The sequence below is a fragment of the Aspergillus caelatus genome, assembly GCF_009193585.1.
Source record: "Aspergillus caelatus strain CBS 763.97 unplaced genomic scaffold BDV27scaffold_3, whole genome shotgun sequence".
NCBI classification, from domain to species: Eukaryota; Fungi; Ascomycota; class Eurotiomycetes; order Eurotiales; family Aspergillaceae; genus Aspergillus; species Aspergillus caelatus.
Genome location: NW_022475266.1, coordinates 284,037 through 307,400, shown reverse-complemented (window position 1 = coordinate 307,400; position 23,364 = coordinate 284,037). Strand labels below are relative to the sequence as shown.

Here is a 23,364-nt window from a genome sequence, read left to right as displayed (position 1 = left end):
GAATACCACTGTGATGCAGGGTTGCTTTAAACTTTTAAAGGATGAGACGCACATGGCTGCTGTATCAAACAGCTTGCTTTCCCCAATACGGAAAGCGGACAGTAACGTGTTCCAATAAATACACATACGTGTGTAATTGATCACTTTTATGAGAGCACGCAAATCATATGCCGTGCCATCTCATTAGAGCTCATCAGCTACTTTCAATGTATCAATATCTTGGGCATGAGCGACAGCTTTTGTACGGTTGATAGTTTCGCAGTATTGCCCCGTATACCTCCTTATACCAGCCCGCAGTGACATGGAACGGAAAGCCTGGTGGTGAGTAAGTCACGGCATTTCTTATATAGCGTCAACTTTTGATGATCTTCACTAAATGTTAAAAATTGATTAGGAGCGAGTGCCATCGTGACCTTTCTCTACAGCAGTACAGTGCCTTGAGGACAAGCTTCACTTTCAAAAAAGAAGAACAGATAAGGGGACGCTCAGAATATATAGGGCGATGGGTGTAGGCACTGAAACCATACGATTTGCGATTTACTCGTTATATATTTCTTGACTATAAGGCTCTTTACTATTAGAGTAGTATTACCTCCAACGGCACGCATATCAAAATCATTCGATGCACAGCAGTTCTCGATGCTTTATCGTATCTTTGACTCAACGGAGATCAACAATCTTTTCCTAACCCTCAACAGTTTTTTTGTTTAGGGCGCAAACGTTGTTGATGTTCAGCCACTCCCTGCAACCTGAGGCATTCTAAGATCAGATAAGGTTAAATCCCGCCCACGTGATCACCCGTTGGACCGGAGCGACATGATTGGAGGATCAGCTGTCATCTGCGTCATTTGTTGCGGGCGGTGAGCGAAAGTTCCCCTCTCAATTGCCCCTCGGCATCTTTTTTGGGGGGCGTGATGGAGACAACGTTGTAGAAATCAGTATCACATCAAACCACTTTCTCGATCTATTCCCCTGGTGCAAACCCCGCGGCCTTTGGTACGATCCGAAAGAACATTGCTGTAGTGGTGCAATTGAGACCTCTTCGGTATCACGTCAGACCGAGGCACTTACAGTTTACGGAGGACTAATTCCGGCGTACAACATACCACATAGGTCCGTCATTCCTCTTTCATGGCTCAATTGTTTCTTTTCCTGTCTTTTTTTTTTCTTGTGGAGGTGCATACTATCCCTTACAATTGAGAATTTTACACGTCATATCTTTCCTTCCCTTTGAAAACAACTATTGTTTGGAAAGCGACACCGTTCTGATATCGCCTTTTAGCATCGTCATACTCAAAAAAAAAAAAAAAAAAAATTAAGGCCCGGTCACCCCGTCTTGATTACCTTGGAACATGGCCTCTGCTCCCACACATGAAATGACCCCTGCTGAAGCAGAGTCAGTCTACTTCAACAATTATCCTCCGCCAAAGGCTCTTCCAAAACACGAGGCCCTCGCTCGAGCTTTCATCAACTATCATGTCGAGGACAACAGACGTCTCGTTCTCGTCACGTCGGGAGGTACAACGGTTCCTCTGGAGAACCAGACCGTTCGCTTGTAAGCAGCCTACTTGACCCGGGGAGAGTGTGTCTCTGATAATCTTTTGCTTTCCCAGCATCGACAACTTCTCCGCCGGAACAAGAGGTGCCACGAGTGCTGAGTACTTCCTCGAAGCAGGATACGCCGTGATTTTCCTGCATCGTCAATTTAGTTTACTGCCATATTCTCGCCATTATAGCCACTCGACCAATTGCTTCTTAGACTTCATGGACGAAGCGCCCCCAGCCAATAATGCCGAATCTGATCACGGGCGTATCGTCGTCCACAGTGAATACCAGGACCAGATGCGAGATGTGTTGAGGAAATATCGCTATGCGAAGAAACATAACCGCTTGCTCCTGCTCCCGTTCACCACCGTATCTGAATATCTGTTTGAACTGCGATCGCTGGCCACGTTGATGAAACCCCTGGGCCCTAATGCCCTCTTCTACCTCGCCGCGGCGGTTAGCGACTTCTTTATCCCGAGCGATCGGATGTCAGAGCATAAGATCCAGTCCTCTGAGTTGCCTAAAAACCTGAACAACGAAGAAGCCATTGACCCCTCGGACATTTACACGGGCGGAATCCCCCAGGAGACCAAGCCGCCCACCCACAGCAAGAAGCTGATTATCGACCTGGACCCTGTGCCGAAATTTTTGCATCAGCTTGTGGACGGATGGGCACCCGACGGAAGTATGGTAGTCTCCTTTAAGCTCGAGACCGACCCCAATTTGCTTGTGTACAAAGCACGCACGGCACTCCAACGGTACGCGCATCATCTGGTGATTGGCAACCTGCTGTCAACGCGGAAGTGGGAAGTGGTGTTTGTCACCCCTGAAGCCCCTTATGAGCGCTGGATCCGGGTCCCCAAGTCTAAGCGCAGTAAGAGTATTTCTGGAGCAGAAGAGCAGGTGGGACTGGCCGAGGCAAAGACAGCGGGGGGCTCAGCGGTCCCGAAGAATGGGGAAACCAGTGGGGACTATGAACAGGGGCAAGACAATAGCCACGAGGGTATGGAGATTGAGGCGTTGATCATCCCTGAGTTGGTCAAGCTGCACTCGAATATGATTGCGAAGCATGGTACCCAGGCTTAGTTGGTATATCGTTGGTTGGCTATTTAGTATGCACTGTACCTGCATGGGTGTTTACTCTATTAGACTGATACATTGCGCTTTTCCCTTTTTTTTTCTTTTTTTTCTTTTTTTTTTTCTAAATTAATTATTATTATCCTCATTTAAACTATAAATCGAATTAATTAATTTCGTCAATAACGACGTTTAGATTGAGATTGGCGCCATTCTGCGGCGATCAGTGACGATGATTACCAGGTTGGGAGGCATATTGGGTGGATAAAATACCAGCCATACCGTGTCGTTACCCCGTCCGTGACTTTTGTTCATTACTCCGTATGTACAGGATCTATCAGACTCTTCCTTCCTTTTAGAACCCATGTTTGATGTTTGATATCACAACCAATTGCTATTCCCGAATGCTCCGAGACAGGTGAGACTCAATTCGGTGGTTGGTTACAGCTTAATGGAGCTGTTTCAGTTTGACTGTCAACCAGGAGTGTCTCATTCTTGAGCTGCGCCCATACGCGTCATTGAGGTTCAGATCCTAGTGGGTCGATCATCCACTACACTTGCTTCTTGACTCTGCCGCTTAACGAACGTGCAGGCAACCTACCGTACCTGCTCGTCCCTTGTCGATCTTCGGGACTTGGGGGGCTGTTTTTTCTCCTTCTTTTTTTCTTTTTCTTCTTGTTCGTTTGTTTTCTTCTCCTTTTCTGCCTAATCTGTTGTGACTTTACATTCTTCATCGGCCCCCAAATCCCTCATCGCAATCGACCAGCCGAGGCAAAGAGAACAACGAAAAATGGTGGATTGCTCCCCATCGATTTGGAGGAACGGTCATAATCTTGCTCTTTTGGTGTAATTTTCCCAGGTGCTCTGTGTGGAGGCTGTTCCTAGCTTCCGACGAGCCTTCCTCTCTCGCTAGCTAGGATGTTTCCTCGTCGATTCCGTCGCATCGCCGTCATCACCTCCGTCCTTTGTCTCTTCCTCCTTTACCACTTCTCCGGTCTCCGATCGAGCTTCCACCCTACCACCACCCATGGCCGCCGTCGGGTCGAATGCCCACCCCTCCCGGGCATGGAAGACGTGCTGGTCGTGTTGAAAACAGGTGTCACCGAGGCATTGGACAAGGTCCCGGTGCACTTCCAGACCACCCTGCGCTGCGTCCCGAATTATGTGATCTTTTCCGACTTCGAGGAGGAAATCAATGGTATTAAGGTGCACGATGCCTTCAAGAATATGGATCCCGACGTGAAAAGGACCGTCCCCGACTTCAGCATCTATAACCGCCTCGTCCAGATGGGTCGAGCGGGCCTGGAAACCGGTGATTTCGCCGACGAGGCCAACTCTGCCATTGGCAAGCCAAACAACCCTGGTTGGAAACTAGATAAATGGAAGTTTTTGCCGATGGTCCAGGAAACGCTCCGCCACAAGAGCGACGCAAAATGGTACGTCTTCATGGAAGCGGACACGTATTACTCATGGGGAACGTTGCTCGAATGGCTCTCGCACTTTGATGCGTCCAAGCCGTGGTACATCGGCACCGAGACCCAGATCGCCGATGTCATTTTCGCTCACGGCGGCTCGGGCTTTGCCATCTCGAATCCAGCCATGCAGCGAGTCGCGAAGGAGTATACGGAGCGCAATGTCGAGCTGAACGAGTACACGGATGCTCACTGGGCCGGAGACTGCGTCTTGGGCAAAGTGTTGGCTGACGTCGGCGTGCCATTGCACTTTTCCTGGCCGATCCTGCAGAACACCAACATTGGTGAACTAGATGAGTTCACGACCGCCTTCTACCGTCGACCGTGGTGTTTCCCCGCCGTCGCGTTCCACCATCTGAGCGCACGCGACGTGCAAGATCTGTCCAACTTCGAACAACGCCGATGGCGCGAGGTAAGCTTTCTGTCACCCTCTATCTTGAATGTTAGCTAACCTATCCCTACAACAGAAACAATCCACTCTTCTCCTCCACGGCGACGTCTTCAAAGAACTCATCTACCCAAATCTCTCTTCATACCGCGACCACTGGGATAACCTCTCCGACGAAGAACACTCGGAATTCACCACCTTCGACGAATGTCAATCCCTCTGTAAGGACATGTCCGACTGTGCACAGTTCTCCTTCCGCTCCGGATCCTGTTTCACCGGCAAGACACCCAAACTGGGCACGGCCAACTCGGGAGCCCGGTCCGGATGGGCTATGAAGAAGATCGAGGAAATGATGCACGAGGCGCCGGTTTGTTCGAGTGTGGAGTGGGGTGCGGCTTGATATTTCTTTTTTTTTTTCTTTTGCTTGTTTCTGTTTCTTTCTTGCGCGCATTGGCGACGATGCATTGGCAGTTCGCAGGTCGAACGTGATGGGCTGGAGTTATACTCTGTTAGAGCTCGATGTCGATTGTCAGAATGAGACTCAGCTGGTTTATGCTGATCTCCGGGTTGGATGCATACTATAGACTACAATTCTCGTGTGCTCTTTTTCTGATCTGTTTTTATGGGCGGTGTTGGGTCTGGTCTTGCATGGTAGGAGTTGTCAATGGTTTCATTCAATACAGCAATTCTAGCGAATCTCAACTACCACAATAAGAGCAACCAGTTTAACGATGAGCCATAACCCAGGTACTTGGCAAACCCACTAAACTGAACTAAATCACCTACGAAAAGCAAGAACACCCAATTCACAAACTTCACAAGCACAAAAACCCAATCCAATCATCCTACAAAAGCTCAGGAGCCGCGGGGTCCTCCAGGCATTGATCAATACGCATAATCTTCAATCCCTTGCCTTTGACAAATCGAATAATCTCCCGGAAATACCCCACGGTCGAATTACTCAGATAATGCAGCACTGCCAGATTCCCGCCGCGCTCGACATCGCGGTAGAACGCCTTCAGCTGGCGTTCGGGCGTGTCGGAGTCTGCCCACATCCAGTCCTCGATGTCGACGCTCCAGTTGATGATTTGTGGGTTTTTGATACGTTTGGCGAGGACTTCGCGCGTTCGGGAGCCGATTGTACCGTATGGGGGTCGGAAGTAACTGGCTATTGCTTGATTAGCTCGTCGGTTGCAGGGGAGTATTTGATGGTGACTTGAGTGTAGTTGTCCTAAAATATGGATGGACGGGTATAAGTGCATAAATACATACACTCTACCCCAAGCAAAGACTTAAACGTAGCGATGTTGCGGAAAATATCGTCATCTATAGCTTTGATCGACTCCATTCCTTCCATCCTACATTCGTCACTCATTAGCGTTATCAAATCCTCACACTTACCCATTCCCTCCCTACCCCTAACACCCTAAGCAACAAAGGAGAAAATTGAGAGAGGGGAACTCACTTGGAATGTCCATCCGAATGTAACGCAATCTGATGTCCATCTTCCACCATCTTCTTGTAAAATTCCGCAAACCCTGTCTTATTATCCCTAAGTGGTCCCCCCACAACAAAAAACGTAACCAGCACGCCTTCGCTCTCCAATATCTCCCTCACCACGTCCGCAAGGCTGGGTATGCCATCATCGATACCGAAAGCAAACGAACCAGGTCTCGTGCACCGGAGTCTCAGCTCCCCGGTCGGTTGTTTCTTTGGAACTTTGACACCGCGTGGGAGGGTCGGGATCAACTCGACCTTGTACACTTTGACTGGGCGCCTGTATGGTGGATAGAAATTTCCAAGGGAGATGGAGAGGACGCGCGAGTGGTCGATGGTGAAGTGGGAAAGGGGGATGTAGAGGTCCTGTTTCTTTTGCTTCTTTGGTTTTCGGTGGTGCCAATGGGGTTTGGCAGTGTAGCGCGAGGCCTCGACGCTGTCACTGGTTTCGGGATAAGGGTTTAACGATGGGTTGCAGGAGGGGTTGTTTTGGTGCATGGAGATGCTGAAGGTTGGTGGGCCGGAGTAGACAATATGCAGGATCCAGGTTGTGTAGGGGGTTAGGTCGAAGCACGTTGTTGAGGAGAGTTGGCTGTGGTAGGTTTGGTCGGCATCTGAGGCGTTCAACTCAATGTAGTTCCGTCCTCGGGTGACGGGGAGGTTTTCGAGGGCGCCGTGCCAAGATCCGAGATTGTTTTTGTCGGGGTGGGTGAAGGTGTCGACGATTATGGGGGTGTTGTTGGTCGTGGGTGGGAGAAAAGTCACTTGCAGGGGTGTTCGGTGGGTGGCTTCTGTGGTTGTGGTAAGGGTGGCCCAGAAGAGAGCGAGGATGATGTAGAGATACAGAGTATGCATGATTGCTGATATGAAGTGGGTGGACTGTGTATGATATAGAGTCAAGGAGTGGACTGTGATAACTTCACACTTGTAGTAGTAGATGATAGTGGATGGTGGATCTGTGTCACGATGGTCAGCTTGCTCGACTGTGCAGACAAACGATGGAGGCATGTATACTCACTCACTTTACACGGAAGGAGCGATTGATAAAAGGACATACCCCAGTAGGGCTACGACTGCTCCCAATCGAATCGAAGATTATTACTTATTAATTTCTAGGTCTAGCCATACAGGAAAACAAAGCCACCATCCCTCACTGCCCGAATATTCCCAACCCGCCCAGTCGTTGGTTAAGAAGCCCTAAATCCATACCCTCTGAATTCCAAAGTAGGAGGAGACAACTTCCCGTGACCATCCGTTTACCAGGCTCCCAGGGAATGGTCGAGGCTAAGAAGGCCGGCTCGCCGTTGTTTCCCGCATATGGAGCTGAAACCGCAGAACAGTGGAAGCCGCAGTAACCTGCACTGCTTAGAACATTTGATGGGGTGAACACGCAGAAGTTACACCAGTCGACTCATCACCAGTATTACCCGGTACAACCTAACCACCCAGTAGCCTTGGTGTCAACTCAGCCCAGCCAGTGGTGAGAGATGGACGACCGTCAACTGCCGGAGAGCCTGAAAAGGTTAACTAGAAGTCGTAGTCGACGGCAGGAGCAGGGGCATCTTCGGTTTCACCCATGTGAATTCCACCCCAGGTACTATTACCATTGCCCTCGTTCGCATTCGCACCACCACCTTCTCCATCCTCATCGTCGGTGTCGTCCTCAAACAGGTTTTCACCATCGCCAGGCTTGTAGGACTCCAGGAAGTCAGGTATCTTCTGTTTGGTTTCAAGAAGAAGCCGAACAAGATCAGGGGCGAGGTCCGAGTCGCGGTCATGATTGTAAAAGGAGGTAGCAAGTCCTTCGTTTCCAATTCGGGCAGTACGTCCTAAAATAGTTAGTATTCTGGTGATATGTGCGACTTGTTGCAGTACTTACCAATGCGATGGACATACTCGACGATACCGCCGTGGGACTGACGGGGAAGGTCGTAATTAACAACATGCATGACATTTTTTATGTCAAGCCCACGAGCTGAAACCCCAGTCGCGACCAGGATTGGGCATTTGGCAGTACGAAAAGCACGCCTGTATCTCTTTAAGTTACTGGTTCATCGGTTTGAGGTATGAGAATACTTACAAGGCATCCTCACGCTCGCGTTGTGTACGATCTGAGTGAATAGAAGTGCTGGGTAAACCCATGTTGTACAGGTAATCGTCCAGCAAATCTGCCTGTGCTTTTGAGTTGACAAAGATCAAGGTACGAGAGGGGGGCATTGCCAGAAGCAGATCATAGAGGCACTGCTTCTTGAGATGCTCTTCAGAGTAGACAATCTGAATGGTTTGGCAGTCAATTATACGGCACACAATCCTAGCGTCTCAGTGAATGACTTACACTCTGGTCTACATTGATGTGAGTACTGCCAGGACGTCCGATACGAACACGAACGTGGTCATCAGCAAGGAACTTGCGGGCTAATTGACGGCACTCCTTGTTGAATGTCGCAGAAAACATCATGTAACGGTGGTCCGCATCCTCATTCATATCTTTGTTGGTCAGCATCACAGCTAGACCGGCCAATGCTTTCGCTCTTACCTCCACCTGACATGATCTTGTTGAAGTCAGACTCCCAGTCCGCAAGAAGAAGTTCATCTGCTTCATCGATGATGGTGTACCTGGTCTTGGATTAGTCACATACTAATAACGTTGGAGAAAGTACTTACTTGACCCGGCTGAGAGACAGAATATGAGGCTTATCCATGAAATCCAAAAGTCTTCCAGGCGTGCCAATCAGAATGTCGCAACCTTTCTGCAGCTCGTCCCTCTGGTCACGCACAGGAGCACCGCCGTACACAACACATGGACGCAACATAGAGCGATAACAGAGTCGGCGTGCTTCATCGAATATCTGTGTAGACAGCTCCCTGGTAGGCGCAACGATCAAGACCAGAGGCTCTGCACGGACGGCATCAATGATGGGGTTATACCCGTCCGCCAAGTTCGGACGTGGAGCAGCAAGTTTTTTCGCCTTTCCCATCAACTTTGACAGGACCGGGATCAGGAAGGCCGCAGTCTTTCCGGAGCCTAATTTTGTCAGTAGCTCATTTAACCTCCATATAACCTTCTCAATCACTTACCAGTCTGGGCAATGGCGATGAGATCGTGGCCCGTCATGACAGCAGGGATCGCATATGCCTGGATTGGCGTCGGAATATTGTAGTGACAGAGCTTGACGTTGTCACGCACGATGGGGTGCAGTCCAGCATCATCAAACTAAAGTAATCGTAAGACTTTGGTGTATCATCAGCGCTGAGCAGACTTACACTCTTGATTGGATTGGGACGATCACGACTTTCAGCGACGACTTCGATGTTTTGGAGACTTCAAAGGTCAGATTTTGGTGACAGTACCCAATGAATACATCTACTTACTTTCCAATTCTGAGACCAGTTCGATTTATGAGCTCACTCCGAAACAGCATCTCCTCAAGCTGTGGGTTGGCAGGACCAACGTCACCGTATTCGTCTTTCCACTCGTATTTTGCCGCGTTGGCCGCCCACTCGGGGAGATCCTGCTGTTGCTGTTCTGGCTCAGTGCCCTCACCAGGGGTGGCGAGAGGAGGCCCGAGAGGGGCTGTATTGTACTTGGAGTAGTCGTAGCCCTCTGGCTCAGTCCACCCCTTTTCGCGGGCAGTACTAGCAGCTTCGATCTTTTTGACATTCTGTGCGTGCGTTACATCCTCAAGGGCAGCGCCAATTTTGGACACGTCAAATGTATCCATGATGTTTGAATCGACACAAAATACGCGTGAAGAGAATGTGTAGTAAGCTGTTGTGTTTCAGAAACACAATGCTGAGCTCGAGGAAAATAATGAAGAGACTGACTTAGAAAGTTTCACACATGTGTGAAGAAAAGTGAGAAGGGGGACAACTTTTGATTGGAGTGAAGAAAGGGTGTGCAGAGAGTGGTTAAATGATGAAGGGGAAGGGGGAAAGAATCTGCAAGAGAAAGAGGAGGACGGAGATGGAGATGGAGATGGAGATTGAGGGACCAGGAGAGTGAGGGGTTGCAAAGGTAACAAACAGAAGAGTGAATATAACAAGAGGTTGCTCAGACATGAAACACATGTACTAGTAGTATGAACTGTTTGGTTAGGGTTACTCTCTTGTACAAACCAATAGGAGGGCCTCGGGGGAGCAGTAGATATCAAGATGTGGATGACTTTGGCTGGGAAGTGCGGTAAGGAACAGATTCAGAGAGAGTGAGAGAGTGAGTGAGAGAATGAGAGAATGAAGTTTTGCTCATAAACAAGAACTTCAGGTGACATCGGGGTTGTCCCAATTGGGATGTCACCAGTCAAATCACTGGGGTTAGGTAACCCTCCTAGAATGATCAAGATATCCTTACATTCTTCAATTCTGCGGATGAGATACTCACCCATTATGTCTGTGCATCAGTACATATATAAAGTATAAGTGAAGTAACACCAAGTAGTACAGCACTTCAAACAGTGGGAATTGGCTAAAGAGCTGTCTTCTACTGCTGGTAGATCAGATGTACATAGAAAAGAAGCCCTGTGCCATGGTTTGAAGCCAGTCTAAGTATATGGTATGAATAAGTACGGCCATGGGGTACACATTTTCATCTCCGTCCCGGATGTATTCTTAGTGCGCAAATTTGTGTTACCACTGAGACCCTCTAGAGTGATGTTTTTATCTTTGTTAGACATATCTATAGATCTAGCCTTTACTTCAGGACGTACCCTTGATGCCATTCAACAGGTAGCCTAAGAGCGATTTCCCCTAATCCTCAATCCAGACTATGACCGAATAACAGCTCAAGGTTTAATGTTAGCTGGAGGTAATTACGAACGGATATAGTAGGCTACACAGACAGTTGGCTACCTTTCTGGGCCAGATGCATACATAGGCATAGCACATTTATTCTACATAGCGTAAAAATTGACATAATTATTCAGTGTGCATTTAAATTAGAGTATCAATATAAATAAGTCTGTGGCTCTATTAATTTACAGAGAAAGGTGGGGTAGGTCCTTCTATGTGGGTGTTTGTACACAGATATCGTAATATATATATCCTGCAAGGAGACTGAGTATGCGTATAGTTGTGCACTCTCTGAGCTTAGCGAGGGACTCACCCCTTAAAAGAAGGAAGAGTAGGGAAAAAAAAAAAAAAAAAAAAGGAAAACCTATGAAAAAAAAAGTACAAGAATAATGTAAGCTTATATCAGCTACTTGCTCAGCTTACTACAGATGTGGGTGGCGAGCCTGATGAGAAATGATGAATGCCTCAGGATGATGATCAAGAATGGACGACGTCATCCGGATGACTTTGGACCGTTGAGATAAGCCCATTCATGTACTACGAGGTCACCATCTGGATATTGTTAAAAAAAAAAAAAAGATTGCTATAGTGCACGTACTCCGTGCATACTCCGGGTAAAGTTGAAAGCTTCAATTTAATCTTGGTTCCACTTCCGATCTCAACGGAAAGCGGGCAGAAGGAGATATACGCCGTAGGGAACAGCACGGCAATCCCATTACTCCGAGATGTCACCCTGAACCACCGCGGTTCACCCATTCCTCGGTTCTGGATGTGACCTTCAAGTTGCTTATTTCTTGCCGGCTCGCCCTTCTCTTCGTTATTTCTTATCATTGATACACCATGTCGTCTACAAACCACAACCCCTCGCGCGCCACTCGGCTAGAAAAAGCCATCACCAACCCCGGTACTGTGAAGATTAATGTCAAGGGTGCTTTCATTGTCGACGAAGATCCGCGATCTAAGAGTCCCGTGCGATTGGATGGCGTGCACTACGAAGGCCACGATATCCGGCTTCCCCATCATACCGGAGTAGTGAGCCATGTTGCTGTCGACGTGAGTGACCCAGCTGCTTCTTTTTTCATGTTCCCTCTCTTTTTTTAGCCGTTCCCCGCATAATCTTTAACCCACCCCCCGCAATTGAATTGCAGTTCCGATCGCATCACCAGATTGTGGCCAGCGCAACTGACTTTGGCTGTTTGATTTTTCTAGATCGGTGGTTCTCTTGCGAAATTAATTTATTTTACACGAGAGCTTGACTCCGTGGACAATGGCGGCCGACTGAACTTTATTAACTTCGACACCCATCGCATAGATTTGTGCATCAACTTCATAAAAGAATTGAAAGAAGAATACCAGAAAGCCCACGGCCCTTCCAGCGATGAGCTATGTGTCGTGGCGACCGGAGGCGGTGCCTTCAAGTATTACGACAAGCTGAAGGAGACATTAAAAGTGAATATTATACGCGAGGATGAGATGGAATGCCTCATCACCGGTACGTGCGCGAGTACCGATTATACACATCCACTGTGCTTCTCCTGAGGCATGCTGACTGATTTTAACAACAGGACTCGATTTCTTTATCACCGAAATACCGAACGAAGTCTTTACCTATAGCGAAACCGACCCAATGCAATTTGCCGAGGCCCGACCGGACGTTTACCCGTACCTATTAGTCAACATCGGTTCCGGTGTATCCATGATTAAAGTGTCGGGCCCTAGGCAATACCAGCGTGTGGGGGGTACCCATCTGGGTGGCGGCACCTTCTGGGGCATCATGTCGCTCCTGACTGGTGCTCAGACCTTCGACGACATGCTGGCGATGGCGGATACCGGGGACAACAGTGGGGTAGACATGTTGGTTGGCGATATCTACGGCATGGACTATAACCGGATTGGTCTGAAGAGCACTGCGATTGCTAGCACGTTCGGCAAGGTGTTTCGATTGAAGAATGACGTGCATGAAGAGGATGGAGAAGACAAATCCCACGGTGAAGATGGGCAAACCAATGGTGAAGTTACATTCAAGCCTGAGGATATGAGCCGAAGCCTTCTTTATGCCATCAGGTAAGCCCAGACTCCCGTCCTCTCTGTGGTTTGATTGAACTAACGTAGTCTAGTAACAACATCGGACAAATCGCATATCTGCAGTCGGAGAAGCACCAAGTGAAGCACATCTACTTCGGTGGATCGTTCATCCGAGGCCATCGGCAAACCATGAACACACTATCCTACGCCATCCGATTCTGGTCCAAGGGCGAGAAGCAAGCCTACTTCCTGCGCCACGAAGGCTACATTGGCGCCGTCGGGGCCTTCCTACGCCGACAGCCAGCGAACTGGGGTCGCAGGAATAGTCTTGACAGTGGCGCCATGCCACAGGAGCTTAAGAGTAGCTCTAATTGACGAGTTAAAGAACCATTCTTCCAGTGTGACTGGAAGCTTGCATGACCTTCTTTGTTGTTTGGTTTATCCGCCCTTTTCCCGATCTCTTGGGCTTCTGATACCCACTTTTTTCAGTTCTCCGTGCATGTTAGACAAAAGAATACACATCCTGCAAATATATCTTGCCAATCTTTCGGGACGTTAATGCAGTTCGATGTTGCAATGGCCGATTTACACTTGTACCATAATATCCTGAATACTTTCTCACTCTTGGTTCCTATGAGCATCTTACATTCACAGACGATGATGGTGTTCTTCTTCTGTTAATTTAGGGTTCTTTATCTATTTGTTTTGAGTTAATTTCATCACAGTTTAATTTAATGATGATGATGATGATGATTATATTCAGAGGCTGACATGGAATCTTGCGGCGCTATTCCTATAATAGCATGTTTATTGCCGCTATGCAGACATTTGGCAGGGAATAGTGATAGACTGCAAGCGGCACAACTAAATATTGAGACATGTAGCTTATCTGTCGTAGATTATTTTTAATTTTTATTTATTTATTTATTTATTTTTTTGGATAAGGAGAGACTCTGTTTGCTACCCAGAAACCGTTGGGGTCACACCGTGCGACAGGTCAGTTTTGCTCCACGGTGTGGAATTGACCAGTTGATAAGCTATACAAAAGCCCGAACAGAAACAATGCTTCATTGTAGTTAAGAACAAACTTCATGCACCTAGTGCGATACTGTCAACTTATGGAGTATGTAGTACGTTTAGGTACCTTCGATATTGGTACCTTACGAGGAAGTTTGGGACTAACCGCTACTAGACTACAACTAGTACGAAGTAGTCCCAGTGGGTACCAAAGTCACCCAATCGGAATGGAATATGACCGGGGTTAAGCTTACCTACCTTTAGCTCATTGGAGTTGACAAACGCGGATCCCCGACATTGACGCGTTGGTTCAGTTCCAAGTTGCTAAGGTATCGACCGAAGCGGTAGGCTCCTTATCAATCATTGCAGCACGCTCAGTTGCGGTCGGATTTCTCATCCATCAATTAATACTTGGTGCTGCTATCCTCTATCATATCGACGGTCGGCAATTATACTACTTATTTCCCTGCGTGTTTCTAGATCGGCAAGTGCGCTAGACTTGGAAGAACCAATATGGTGGATCAGTACGCAAAACTCCGTTCCGGTTATTTCATTTCTTCAAGCTCATTTCTTCTTGTTCAAGGCAAGAAGCTTCCCTCAGCAGGGGCAGCTCCGAGGAAGAGCGCAAGCCGACAGTATCCCCTGCTAACGAACCACCAACATCGACCAGGTTACTTGTTGTGAACCCCAAAGCAATCTTTGGGTCCGATCAGCCGTTTCCCCAACATCTTGCTGATCTACTGGAAGAATGGCACAAAGAGAATGGCACGGGACGACCGCCTTGTAACACGAAACAGCCTAGGAGAACTAAGGGGGCATGGAAGACTTTTGACCGTCAGGGGAAACATCTGGAACTCTCCGCGTATACGATTAAAGGGCCTGCCACGTACAATGTTCTGGTGCTTCATACTGCTGACGGGTCTGAGAGGCTCGTAGGTTCTTACTTCCCTTTCACCACGGTATACGGTACCTTCCTGAAGGGTTGGCTGGGGGTTCATGGTGGGTGGGATCCTACACCTTGTGCAGTGCGGAAGTTCTCGAATACTCCGGATGATCTGAGTTATGAGCCTGAGGTGTGGAACGCATTTGAGGTTCTTGAGATGCGTCGGAATAAGACACAGGCCCTGACATCAGGAGCGAGTGGGCAGCGAAGAAGTCTCCCGGGACCGTCTCAGATGCAAAGACAGGAACCGAGGCCACAGAGAAAGAGCCTACCAGGGCCGATGGTCGCTACAAATGATCGTAGAGATAACATTGCACCTGGCACATCGTCATCATCGGCAGAGGAAGAGTCAGACGAAGATGACGACACTTCATCAGAGTCCTCATCGGACGAAGAGCCCGAGCCTACATCTGCGCCTAAAAGGCGCCGAATGAACGAGCCTAGCGTGCCCACGCATCGAGATCCCAAAGTGGTTTTCAAATTGTTCTCGTATAAATCTGGAGCAGTTCGCTGCTTTCCATTGGACGAATGCCCGACTGGGAAAGGATTCTTCGACAAGGCCCGGGCCTTTTTCCAACTTTTCGATAGGAACGCAGAGGTGAAGATCCTGTCATGCCAGATAGCATCCCAGCCTCTACAGCAGTATATATTTGAGGGCAGTGAAGGCGAGTTTGCTCTGCTCGTGGATCAAGTGAAAAGCCTGGCTGGCGATGGAGCTTTGACTGTAGAGGTCAGTCATGTCTTATCGCTTCACTGAGCTGAATATTGTTTGATTGTGTGACGTTGTATTTTGATGTCAATAACGCTAGTTGTGACATGTTATGTAGCCATGACTAACTATTTGGAATAATGTATATAATTGAGTGTTCGCTATCAGTAGTTGTCGGTTGAGTGCACCTTGCTGTATAGATTGTTGAAAGAACTACCTTGGAAGCGATGACTAATGACCACGTGGGCGAGGCGACGCAATCGGAAGATCTACTTTGGGATATTTCGCAACACGTCCCAAGAATCACCCACTTCATCGTCGCCATGCGTCAAGCATGAATTCAGCACTGCTCGATGCCTCCTCTGTCCGACTCGCCTCCTCCTGTTCCTCCTCCAGTTCCCGTCGAGACCCATCCAAATCGAGCGGTCGGGATAAAACCTCCTGGGCAACAACGGACCCTCCCCGATCCCACCCGGCTTGCCCCTGAAGATGCATACTATTCGCCTGCATTGGTGAGGACGCGAACTGCTCCAGCAGCCTACGATGAATCTATTCGAGGACTGAGCGGGAGCACCGGCACCGCTGCCTCGGTCGCAGCTTTGCGACCGCCGCACGCGGTCCCGGCACGAAAATTACGAGGAACAAGTAGACGCCGGAGACGAAAGGGCGCGTGGAAGAAGCTTCTCTGGGTGAAGCAATCATGTATGGGTTGGAAATAATTTTCCAGTGAGGATGGTTGTTAACGGCGCTGGGCAGATCCTGATAACTACACCGATACCGAAACGTTCCTCGACCATCTCCAACGCAACCCGCGCGTGCGTCCTTACGACTTCTGGCCTCTCGTAGCCGATTCTACAGTCATTGTCCAGCATGTTTGCTCGGTGGCGATCTTTGTTTGCTGTTTCGTTGGCATCGTCCAGGGACGGGTGAGCCCCGTGTCGATTGTGTGCTGGGGAAGCGTCGGGACGGCTATGGGCTGGATACTGTGGGATTCGTGGGTGTTCAGAGAGCATGGGGAGAGCCACGTGGTGGAGCGCGCATCCGAAGGCGATGACGGATCTAGTTCTGGCTCAACCACGAGCTCAATGAACCCATCCACCACCCGGTTAAATGACCAGAAGAATAACCAGGTCCATGGACTTGGGTTGACCATGTCTCATAGTGAGACAGAGCCGGCACGAAGGAGCAGTCACTCGGGTCTCGGCGATTCCTGCACGCAGGACGCGGCATCCTTCGGGGGTACGAATGGCGCTGCTGCCGGGAGCGTCCCGCCTCTGCCTCCCCACGATGCGCCGATGACTTCGCGACTATCTTCGCGCAACCGGCAGCGGCTATCTACCGTCAAATCGGCGTTTTTGATCTACTGTGCATTGCTGGGGCTTAGTCCGATCCTTAAATCGCTCACGAAATCGACGGCTAGCGACTCGATCTGGGCGATGAGTTGCTGGCTGTTGATCACCAACATCTTCTCGTTTGACTATGGAAGTGGGGAGGGCGCAGGCGCTACAAAGTTCCCGGCTTCTCTGTCGACCAACGCCGCGGTGATGGCCTCGACCGTTCTGGCGTCCCGACTGCCGTCGACGACGCATGTGTTCAGTTTAATGTTGTTCTCCATTGAAGTGTTCGGACTGTTCCCTATCTTCCGGCGTCAACTGCGCCATATCTCCTGGACTGGCCATGTGTTCCTGACACTAGCGCTGGTGATCGCCGCTGGTGGCGCAGTTGGAATTACATTAAGGGGCGGATTGACTGCGGCCATTGTCGGTTCTATGTTGGGCAGTATCCTGACTGCCTTGGCGATGGGAGGCTGTAGTTGGTGGCTCATCAGTCTACAGAAATACAAGAACGTGGTGACAGGACCGTGGGACCCGGCGCGGCCCATCATCCGACGCCATTGGGATTAGTTTGGAGATTCGAATTCGAACCGGCTGGATCCCAGATGGCGTGCGAACTATGAGATACCCGTACGAACAATGTTAATATCATTTCGTTTCGTTTTGTTTCGTTTCGTTTCGTTTCAGTCGATGAAAGTGTTCCTCTAATCTACTCTGAAACCCTTCATTATAATTGGCACTCTGATACTACACGGCTCACGCCTGACCGAATCAAAACAAAGAGAGAAAGCCTCGAAAGATCTTACTTCTTGAACCCCTTTTTCAAGCAATAATGGGTCTAATGCAATGTATCAAACGACAAGCAAATATTCGTATCGTAGTGCCCTCGGCTGAGGAGAAGAATGCAAGAGGAATGCCACCTGGCATGTTAGAAGGTTTATTTTAGGCCCGGACCCCAAACTCGAGCAATTGATCGCCTGCTTCGCCCCCAGACTCAGGCCCTCCAAATACCGATGATCCAACAAACAATTCAACGACAAAGGATCCAATGTCTCACTCGCTGCATACCTCCCGGACCTCATTAAGAGATCGACATCGAACAGCGCATTCCCCACTACGTAGTTGTTTATTTGTCTTTGTCTGCATGATTAGAACCTTCGTGTGACTCCGCATTCGCGGCATGATTGCTCAAGTGACCCGTGCACATCCGACTATATAAACCGCTGTCATCTGTCACTCACCCTCCTTTTTTTTTGTTTGTCCTTTCCCCTATTGTCATTGACTCACATACGATACCCCTTCCCGACTGGGACAGAACTTAGCGACAATGCAGTGGAAAAGTCTAGCCCTAGGCCTCCTGGCCGCCGCCCAGTCTGCGGCGAGTCTTCGCTTCGTGATGTATATCGACCAGTATGTTACCTCCTAACCCTAACCCAGTCCTAGTCCCAAGCCCAAGCACAAAATCAAAAATAGCCAAACCGCCGATCAAACGACTAATAGAAATATAAATGATATAGATATCACACCCAAGGCCTCCCCGACAGCAGCGGCACAGAGGGGATCAGCCACGCTGTAATGGGTTTCGCCAAATCGACCCTGTTCAACAGCGACTCACCGCAGCCATGGCAGCCGTTTGAACCGGTCGACACGATGCGCAAGCGCTTCAGCAAGGATACGAAACTACTTGTTGCCATTGGAGGATGGGGCGATACCTCGGGTTTTTCGGATGGTGCGAAGGATGAGGCGTCCCGGGCGAGGTATGCGAAGAATGTCAAGGCTATGGTGGACCAATTTGGTTTGGATGGAGTTGGTATGCTATCTCCTTTCTCTGTTGGGGATTGTTGTGAGTGGGAAATGTAGGAGTGATACTAACCAATGCAGACATCGACTGGGAATACCCCGGTGGCAACGGCGAAGATTACAAAGACATCCCCAACGAGAAGAAGAAGGGTGAGATCGAAACATACCCGCTCTTCCTCGCTGCTCTCCGTAAGGAACTTGGCAAGGATAAGATCATCTCCATCGCGGTACCGGGTAAGCGGGGCGACATGATCGCCTTCACGAAGGAACAAGGACCCAAGATCTGGGAGTCCGTCGACATGGTCAATGTCATGACGTACGATCTCATGAACCGCCGTAACAACGTGACCACGCACCATACCGGTGTCAAGGGTTCTTTGGATAGCATCAAGGCGTACGAGGAGGTTGGTCTTGACACTCAGAAGATGAACCTCGGTGTGGCGTACTACGCGAAGTGGTTCGAGACGAAGAAGGATGCCGGCTGTGACACGCAGCCGCTTGGCTGTGAGGTTGCGGAGCTGGAGGACGCCAAGGGTAAGGACACTGGCAAGTCTGGGGCGTTGACCTTCGAGAAGGGAACCATGGGCGAGCCATCAAAGGATTTGAAGGAGAGCACGGATGGCAGCTGTGGATTTGGCAAGGGCACATGTCCCAACGGGTCGTGTTGCAGCCAGTATGGAACTTGGTATGTGTTTCTCCCTATACCTAACCCCACCCAACATTCCATCTCCATTTTCCCTTTACAATAAATATACTTTGGAAGAATACTAATAAAGTGAACAGCGGCACCACAGACGCCCACTGCCAAGCCGGTTGTCAATCCGACTACGGTACCTGCAAGGGCATCTCACTGATCGACTCCTGGCGTCGTGCCGAGAAGGACGGCGTGACGGACGAAGACGGCGGCGGCCAGTACTACTTCGACAAGGAGGTGAACCTGTTCTGGAGTTGGGACACGGCCCCACTCATCAAGCGCAAGTTCGACGACATCGTGGACGCCGAGAAGCTGGGCGGTGTTATGGCCTGGAGCTTGGGAGAGGATACCTTGAAGTGGGAGCATCTGCAAGCTATGCAGGAAGGTGTGAAGGAGCGGAGTTGATATGCTCGAAGAGCAGTCGTACCTGACACACTGGAGTCACATAATTTATAACCATTTAACTTTATTCTAATGAAGTTTATATCTATTCCGAACCATAGAAAGTCTAGTTCCCTTACCAGAATAAAAAAAAAAAAAGAACAAACCCCACCCCAAAAAAGAAGTAGAGTAATATAAAGTAACAGTGATTGAAGCAACATCAACTACCAAAAACAAAATCCCCCAAATCCGGCCCAAGCAAATTACTACATCCTCCCCGAAAGAACCAGAAAAAACCAACCAATCCGAAGGCAAGGCCCAGCACGGGATCGCACGACCCTACTTCACCGGCCGCAACCATCAACATCCTCATTAAACCGACGCGAAATCATTCATTTAAAGAGCACCGCTTTTTCCCTTGGAATAATAGAAGAAAAAAAAAAAAAAGAAACCTCATAATGTAACCAACCTATTACTTACCATGCACATTCATTTAGAACCACTCCTCTCTTCAGCAATATGAAATGGGTTCTATTTTATATATATTTACTCTGTCTACCGGTTTGTTGGGGTGTGCCGGTTCCGGGGATATCCTTATCTGATAAGGATCAGAAGCAGGATCAGGACCATGGGTTCCAGATATCTAGGGGGATGAAGTTCTGGAGGAGAGTATATGGATATGAATATGGACAGAGGAACAACGGACACCATGAGTCGAATACACGCATACTAGCAGCAACTTCTTCCTCTCGAGATACGGATGTTGATGTTGCTATGACTATGGGGCAAAGTCAACATCCCATCACGCTCACTCAACCACCGGCTTATCAATCATACCATGACTCTAAGGACTATACTTCCTCCGACAACTCTAATATCAACAACGATATTAACAGCAACAGCAACAACGACTACAACAACAATAACGACCTTAATAATCATAATAATAATAATAATAATAACAACAACCCCACAACCCACGGATCTTTCCTCACCACCTCCAATACAATTCCAACACAGATACCACCCTCAACAACAAAACGCTACCTCCGCGTCCTCCACGACACGCAACTCCCCACGACCTTTCTAAAGAACCACATGCATGAGATTGTCGTCGTCGGGTTATTCCTACTCATCCCTGTTACTCTGGCACTTGTGGAGATTATTGAAAGGATTGGGTTGGGTGTTGATGAGGGTATTGAGCTTGAAGAGTATCTACAGATGAAGAGGGGAAGAGGGATGATTCGACGGGGGAGAGGGAGGGGGAGGGTTTTCAGGAAGAAGAGAGGGAAGGGCAAGGGGAAGAAGAAGTTGAAGTTTCTGGAGATGGTGGTGGATGTGGATATTGATATAGAAGACCAAGCACTCTACCGATGATATTTGGGATTATTGTTTATTCAAGATAAGGTAAGGTAAGGATGAATTTGCATATCTTTATTTTTGCATTTGCATTGCTATGTACTGGAACATTCATACATATACATATATATATATATATATATACCAAAGAAAACAAAACAATTAATCGTTATATATTTCATGACTAGACATTCTCCCGCTGGTCGACCTCGGCCTTTTCCGCTGCCCGGGTGAAGGCGTCGACTTCGGCGGCTTCACCCTGAGGCAGGTGTTTGGCCATGGAGACGATGTGCCAGGTGGTAGGGGCGTCACGGAAGACATTGTTAATAGCTTCCAGGTTACGGTTCATGGTCTCCGGGTAGAAGAAGTAGACGACGATGGGGATGCAGGCGGAGATGACGGCGTACATGATGTAGTACTGGTAGCCGATGGTGTCGAGGGCGACGGGGGTGATCATGACAACGACGAAGTTCCAGAGCCAGTGGTTGGCGGTGGAGATGGAAGCCATGGCGACACGGAGTCGGACGGGGGCGACCTCAGTGCAGTAGAGGAAGTTTCCGCCGAGGAAGCCGAAGGGATAGAAGGAGTTGAAGAGGAAGATGAAGAGGGCGGAGACGATGGAGGCGGCGTAGTTTTTGCCGAAGCTGTTGGTGATGGCGAGGACGATCATGCAGACGCTCATGCCGACACCGCTGATCATGAAGATGGCGCGACGGCCGAGACGGTCGATGGCGACGAAGGCGACGAAGCTGCACAGGAACTTCCAAGTCATGGCGCAGGAGGAGAGGATGCGGGCCAGGTCGGAGTCCATGTTGAGGTTCTCTTCGAAGATGGTCGATGCGTACACGGAGATCAGGTTACCACCGCACATTTGCTGGAAGAATTGCAGCGCCATGCAGAGGCCGAATCGGTACAGGAGACGGTCTTTGTCGTTCTTGCTGAACATTTCCTTCAGCGAGCCGCTGTGGTCGGCGCTGACTTCGAGCGAGGACTCGATGCCGGCGATTTCCATGCGGATTTCGTCGTCATCTTCGGGGATGCCCTTGTAGGCGGACAGACTGGTGGTGGCTTCTTCGATGCGGTTGACGCGGACGAGCCAACGGGGGGATTCGGGGAGGAGGAAGACGGAGAAGATGAGGACCAGCTCGAAGAAGAAGGAGATGGCGAGAGGGATACGCCATTGCAAGGAGCCGTCTACTTTACTGAGACCAAAGTCGATCCAGTTGCAGAGCGTGTAACCCAGACAGATACAGATACCGTCGACAATAACGTGCTGGCCACGGTGCTTGGCCGACGTACATTCGGATTGCCACACGGGCACGGCGGCACTGAACATTCCAATACCCACACCGAGGACGACTCGGCCGATGGTGAACTGGATGAGGTTGTACGAGGCCGTCTGGAGCACTTGACCGATAATGGAGATGATAGCGCCGAGAAAGACGGTCTTACGTCGACCCATCCAGTCACCGAGGAATGAGCAGGAGAGGGCTCCGATCAGGGCACCGAGTTGGAAGGATGCGACGACAGCTCCTTTACTGGTAGAATTATGAGCCTTGACGGCACCGGTCGTGTTGACCGTGTCGATTTCAGGGAAGACATGGACCCAACTTTGCAGGGTGGCCAGAGGGCCAACACCAGCTTGGTTGTAGCCGAAGAGGATGAAGGCAGGAACAACGATGAGAAACACCTGAGCCAGGCGGAGAGGCCTTCCTTGGAGCACCATTCTTAAGATTATTGAAGCAGGTCGACAGAGTGCCCAAGTGTTTCCAATGCTTTCTGGGGTAGGGTGGGAATGTGTCGCTGCTGGCCTTTTATACCCTAATTCTCCGGATGCTAAAGGCCCTTCCACCGGACCTCAAACAGATTTCTACGTGGAGACCCCGCATCTTAGTAGCAATTTACTATCCTCACCGAAAGAGAATGCACACAGAAAACTACCGAAGTGGGCTAGGGGCGTGGGAGTGTACCTGTAAAATCAGTGGGCCCCCCAATTGAGCCGTGTTAAAACACACAAAGGTTCCATATCTCAGTTGAGCGTCATACCGATCCACTTTTCGGACCGTGACCGAGCGGGCGACCTAATCAATTATCACAGGGACGGTCATTCGCCGCAAGCTAAGTAATTCAGGGCCGTTCTTCGGTTGAACTCAATTCTGACAAATGCCGCGTTGGACGGAGTATGTATAAAAATCTGGAGAAGTATCGTCCGAAACTATGCCGGTTAATAAGGGCTAGCGATCGGTATTACTGATTTAAGTTGCGCGGCGAGAATATCCCGGAGGAAAAGAAGCTTCTCCCCCCCAGAAAACAAGCAGCGATCTACCTCCACGTTTTT

General features: G+C 49.3%; 10 protein-coding genes across 10 annotated transcripts; 7 read left to right on the top strand and 3 right to left on the bottom strand.

Moving 5' to 3' along the window:
• The first annotated feature begins 689 nt into the window (after window positions 1–689).
• Window positions 690–2,641, top strand: BDV27DRAFT_61932 (phosphopantothenate--cysteine ligase CAB2). Its single transcript, XM_032077116.1, has 3 exons — window positions 690–1,113; window positions 1,283–1,555; window positions 1,614–2,641. The coding sequence occupies exons 2-3, from the start codon at window positions 1,353–1,355 to the stop codon at window positions 2,629–2,631; spliced, it is 1,221 nt and encodes a 406-aa protein (XP_031933606.1). The 5' UTR covers window positions 690–1,113; window positions 1,283–1,352; the 3' UTR covers window positions 2,632–2,641.
• Window positions 2,642–3,448: 807 nt separating this feature from the next.
• On the top strand, window positions 3,449–5,228 carry BDV27DRAFT_61901 (glycosyltransferase family 31 protein). The gene is made up of 2 exons (XM_032077115.1): window positions 3,449–4,506; window positions 4,562–5,228. Exons 1-2 carry the CDS (start codon window positions 3,541–3,543, stop codon window positions 4,880–4,882), a joined length of 1,287 nt encoding a protein of 428 aa, XP_031933605.1. The 5' UTR covers window positions 3,449–3,540; the 3' UTR covers window positions 4,883–5,228.
• A 99-nt stretch (window positions 5,229–5,327) lies between these two features.
• BDV27DRAFT_140435 (polysaccharide deacetylase family protein) lies at window positions 5,328–6,834 on the bottom strand (the record flags this gene model as incomplete). Its single annotated transcript, XM_032069655.1, has 3 exons — window positions 5,328–5,650; window positions 5,755–5,840; window positions 5,948–6,834. The coding sequence occupies 3 exons, from the start codon at window positions 6,832–6,834 to the stop codon at window positions 5,328–5,330; spliced, it is 1,296 nt and encodes a 431-aa protein (XP_031933604.1).
• A 660-nt stretch (window positions 6,835–7,494) lies between these two features.
• Window positions 7,495–9,701, bottom strand: BDV27DRAFT_169061 (DEAD/DEAH box helicase; the record flags this gene model as incomplete). Its single annotated transcript, XM_032074936.1, has 9 exons — window positions 7,495–7,808; window positions 7,859–8,007; window positions 8,060–8,253; window positions 8,315–8,466; window positions 8,516–8,595; window positions 8,644–9,004; window positions 9,058–9,193; window positions 9,244–9,301; window positions 9,454–9,701. The coding sequence occupies 9 exons, from the start codon at window positions 9,699–9,701 to the stop codon at window positions 7,507–7,509; spliced, it is 1,680 nt and encodes a 559-aa protein (XP_031933603.1). The 3' UTR covers window positions 7,495–7,506.
• Window positions 9,702–11,353: 1,652 nt separating this feature from the next.
• BDV27DRAFT_61894 (pantothenate kinase) lies at window positions 11,354–13,532 on the top strand. The gene is made up of 4 exons (XM_032077114.1): window positions 11,354–11,817; window positions 11,974–12,256; window positions 12,330–12,828; window positions 12,882–13,532. The coding sequence occupies exons 1-4, from the start codon at window positions 11,605–11,607 to the stop codon at window positions 13,162–13,164; spliced, it is 1,278 nt and encodes a 425-aa protein (XP_031933602.1). The 5' UTR covers window positions 11,354–11,604; the 3' UTR covers window positions 13,165–13,532.
• A 629-nt stretch (window positions 13,533–14,161) lies between these two features.
• BDV27DRAFT_119517 (uncharacterized protein) lies at window positions 14,162–15,596 on the top strand. The gene is made up of 2 exons (XM_032064882.1): window positions 14,162–14,330; window positions 14,390–15,596. The coding sequence occupies exons 1-2, from the start codon at window positions 14,320–14,322 to the stop codon at window positions 15,504–15,506; spliced, it is 1,128 nt and encodes a 375-aa protein (XP_031933601.1). The 5' UTR covers window positions 14,162–14,319; the 3' UTR covers window positions 15,507–15,596.
• Window positions 15,597–15,811: 215 nt separating this feature from the next.
• pigc (phosphatidylinositol N-acetylglucosaminyltransferase) lies at window positions 15,812–17,362 on the top strand (the record flags this gene model as incomplete). The annotated part of the gene is made up of 2 exons (XM_032071495.1): window positions 15,812–16,160; window positions 16,215–17,362. 2 exons carry the CDS (start codon window positions 15,812–15,814, stop codon window positions 17,360–17,362), a joined length of 1,497 nt encoding a protein of 498 aa, XP_031933600.1.
• A 635-nt stretch (window positions 17,363–17,997) lies between these two features.
• On the top strand, window positions 17,998–19,732 carry BDV27DRAFT_61879 (glycoside hydrolase superfamily). Its single transcript, XM_032077113.1, has 4 exons — window positions 17,998–18,202; window positions 18,310–18,602; window positions 18,674–19,277; window positions 19,376–19,732. Exons 1-4 carry the CDS (start codon window positions 18,120–18,122, stop codon window positions 19,689–19,691), a joined length of 1,296 nt encoding a protein of 431 aa, XP_031933599.1. The 5' UTR covers window positions 17,998–18,119; the 3' UTR covers window positions 19,692–19,732.
• A 454-nt stretch (window positions 19,733–20,186) lies between these two features.
• Window positions 20,187–21,044, top strand: BDV27DRAFT_152110 (uncharacterized protein; the record flags this gene model as incomplete). Its single annotated transcript, XM_032071494.1, has 1 exon — window positions 20,187–21,044. The coding sequence occupies one exon, from the start codon at window positions 20,187–20,189 to the stop codon at window positions 21,042–21,044; it is 858 nt and encodes a 285-aa protein (XP_031933598.1).
• A 166-nt stretch (window positions 21,045–21,210) lies between these two features.
• Window positions 21,211–22,752, bottom strand: BDV27DRAFT_169060 (sugar porter family MFS transporter; the record flags this gene model as incomplete). The annotated part of the gene is made up of 1 exon (XM_032074935.1): window positions 21,211–22,752. The coding sequence occupies one exon, from the start codon at window positions 22,750–22,752 to the stop codon at window positions 21,211–21,213; it is 1,542 nt and encodes a 513-aa protein (XP_031933597.1).
• Window positions 22,753–23,364: the final 612 nt, after the last annotated feature.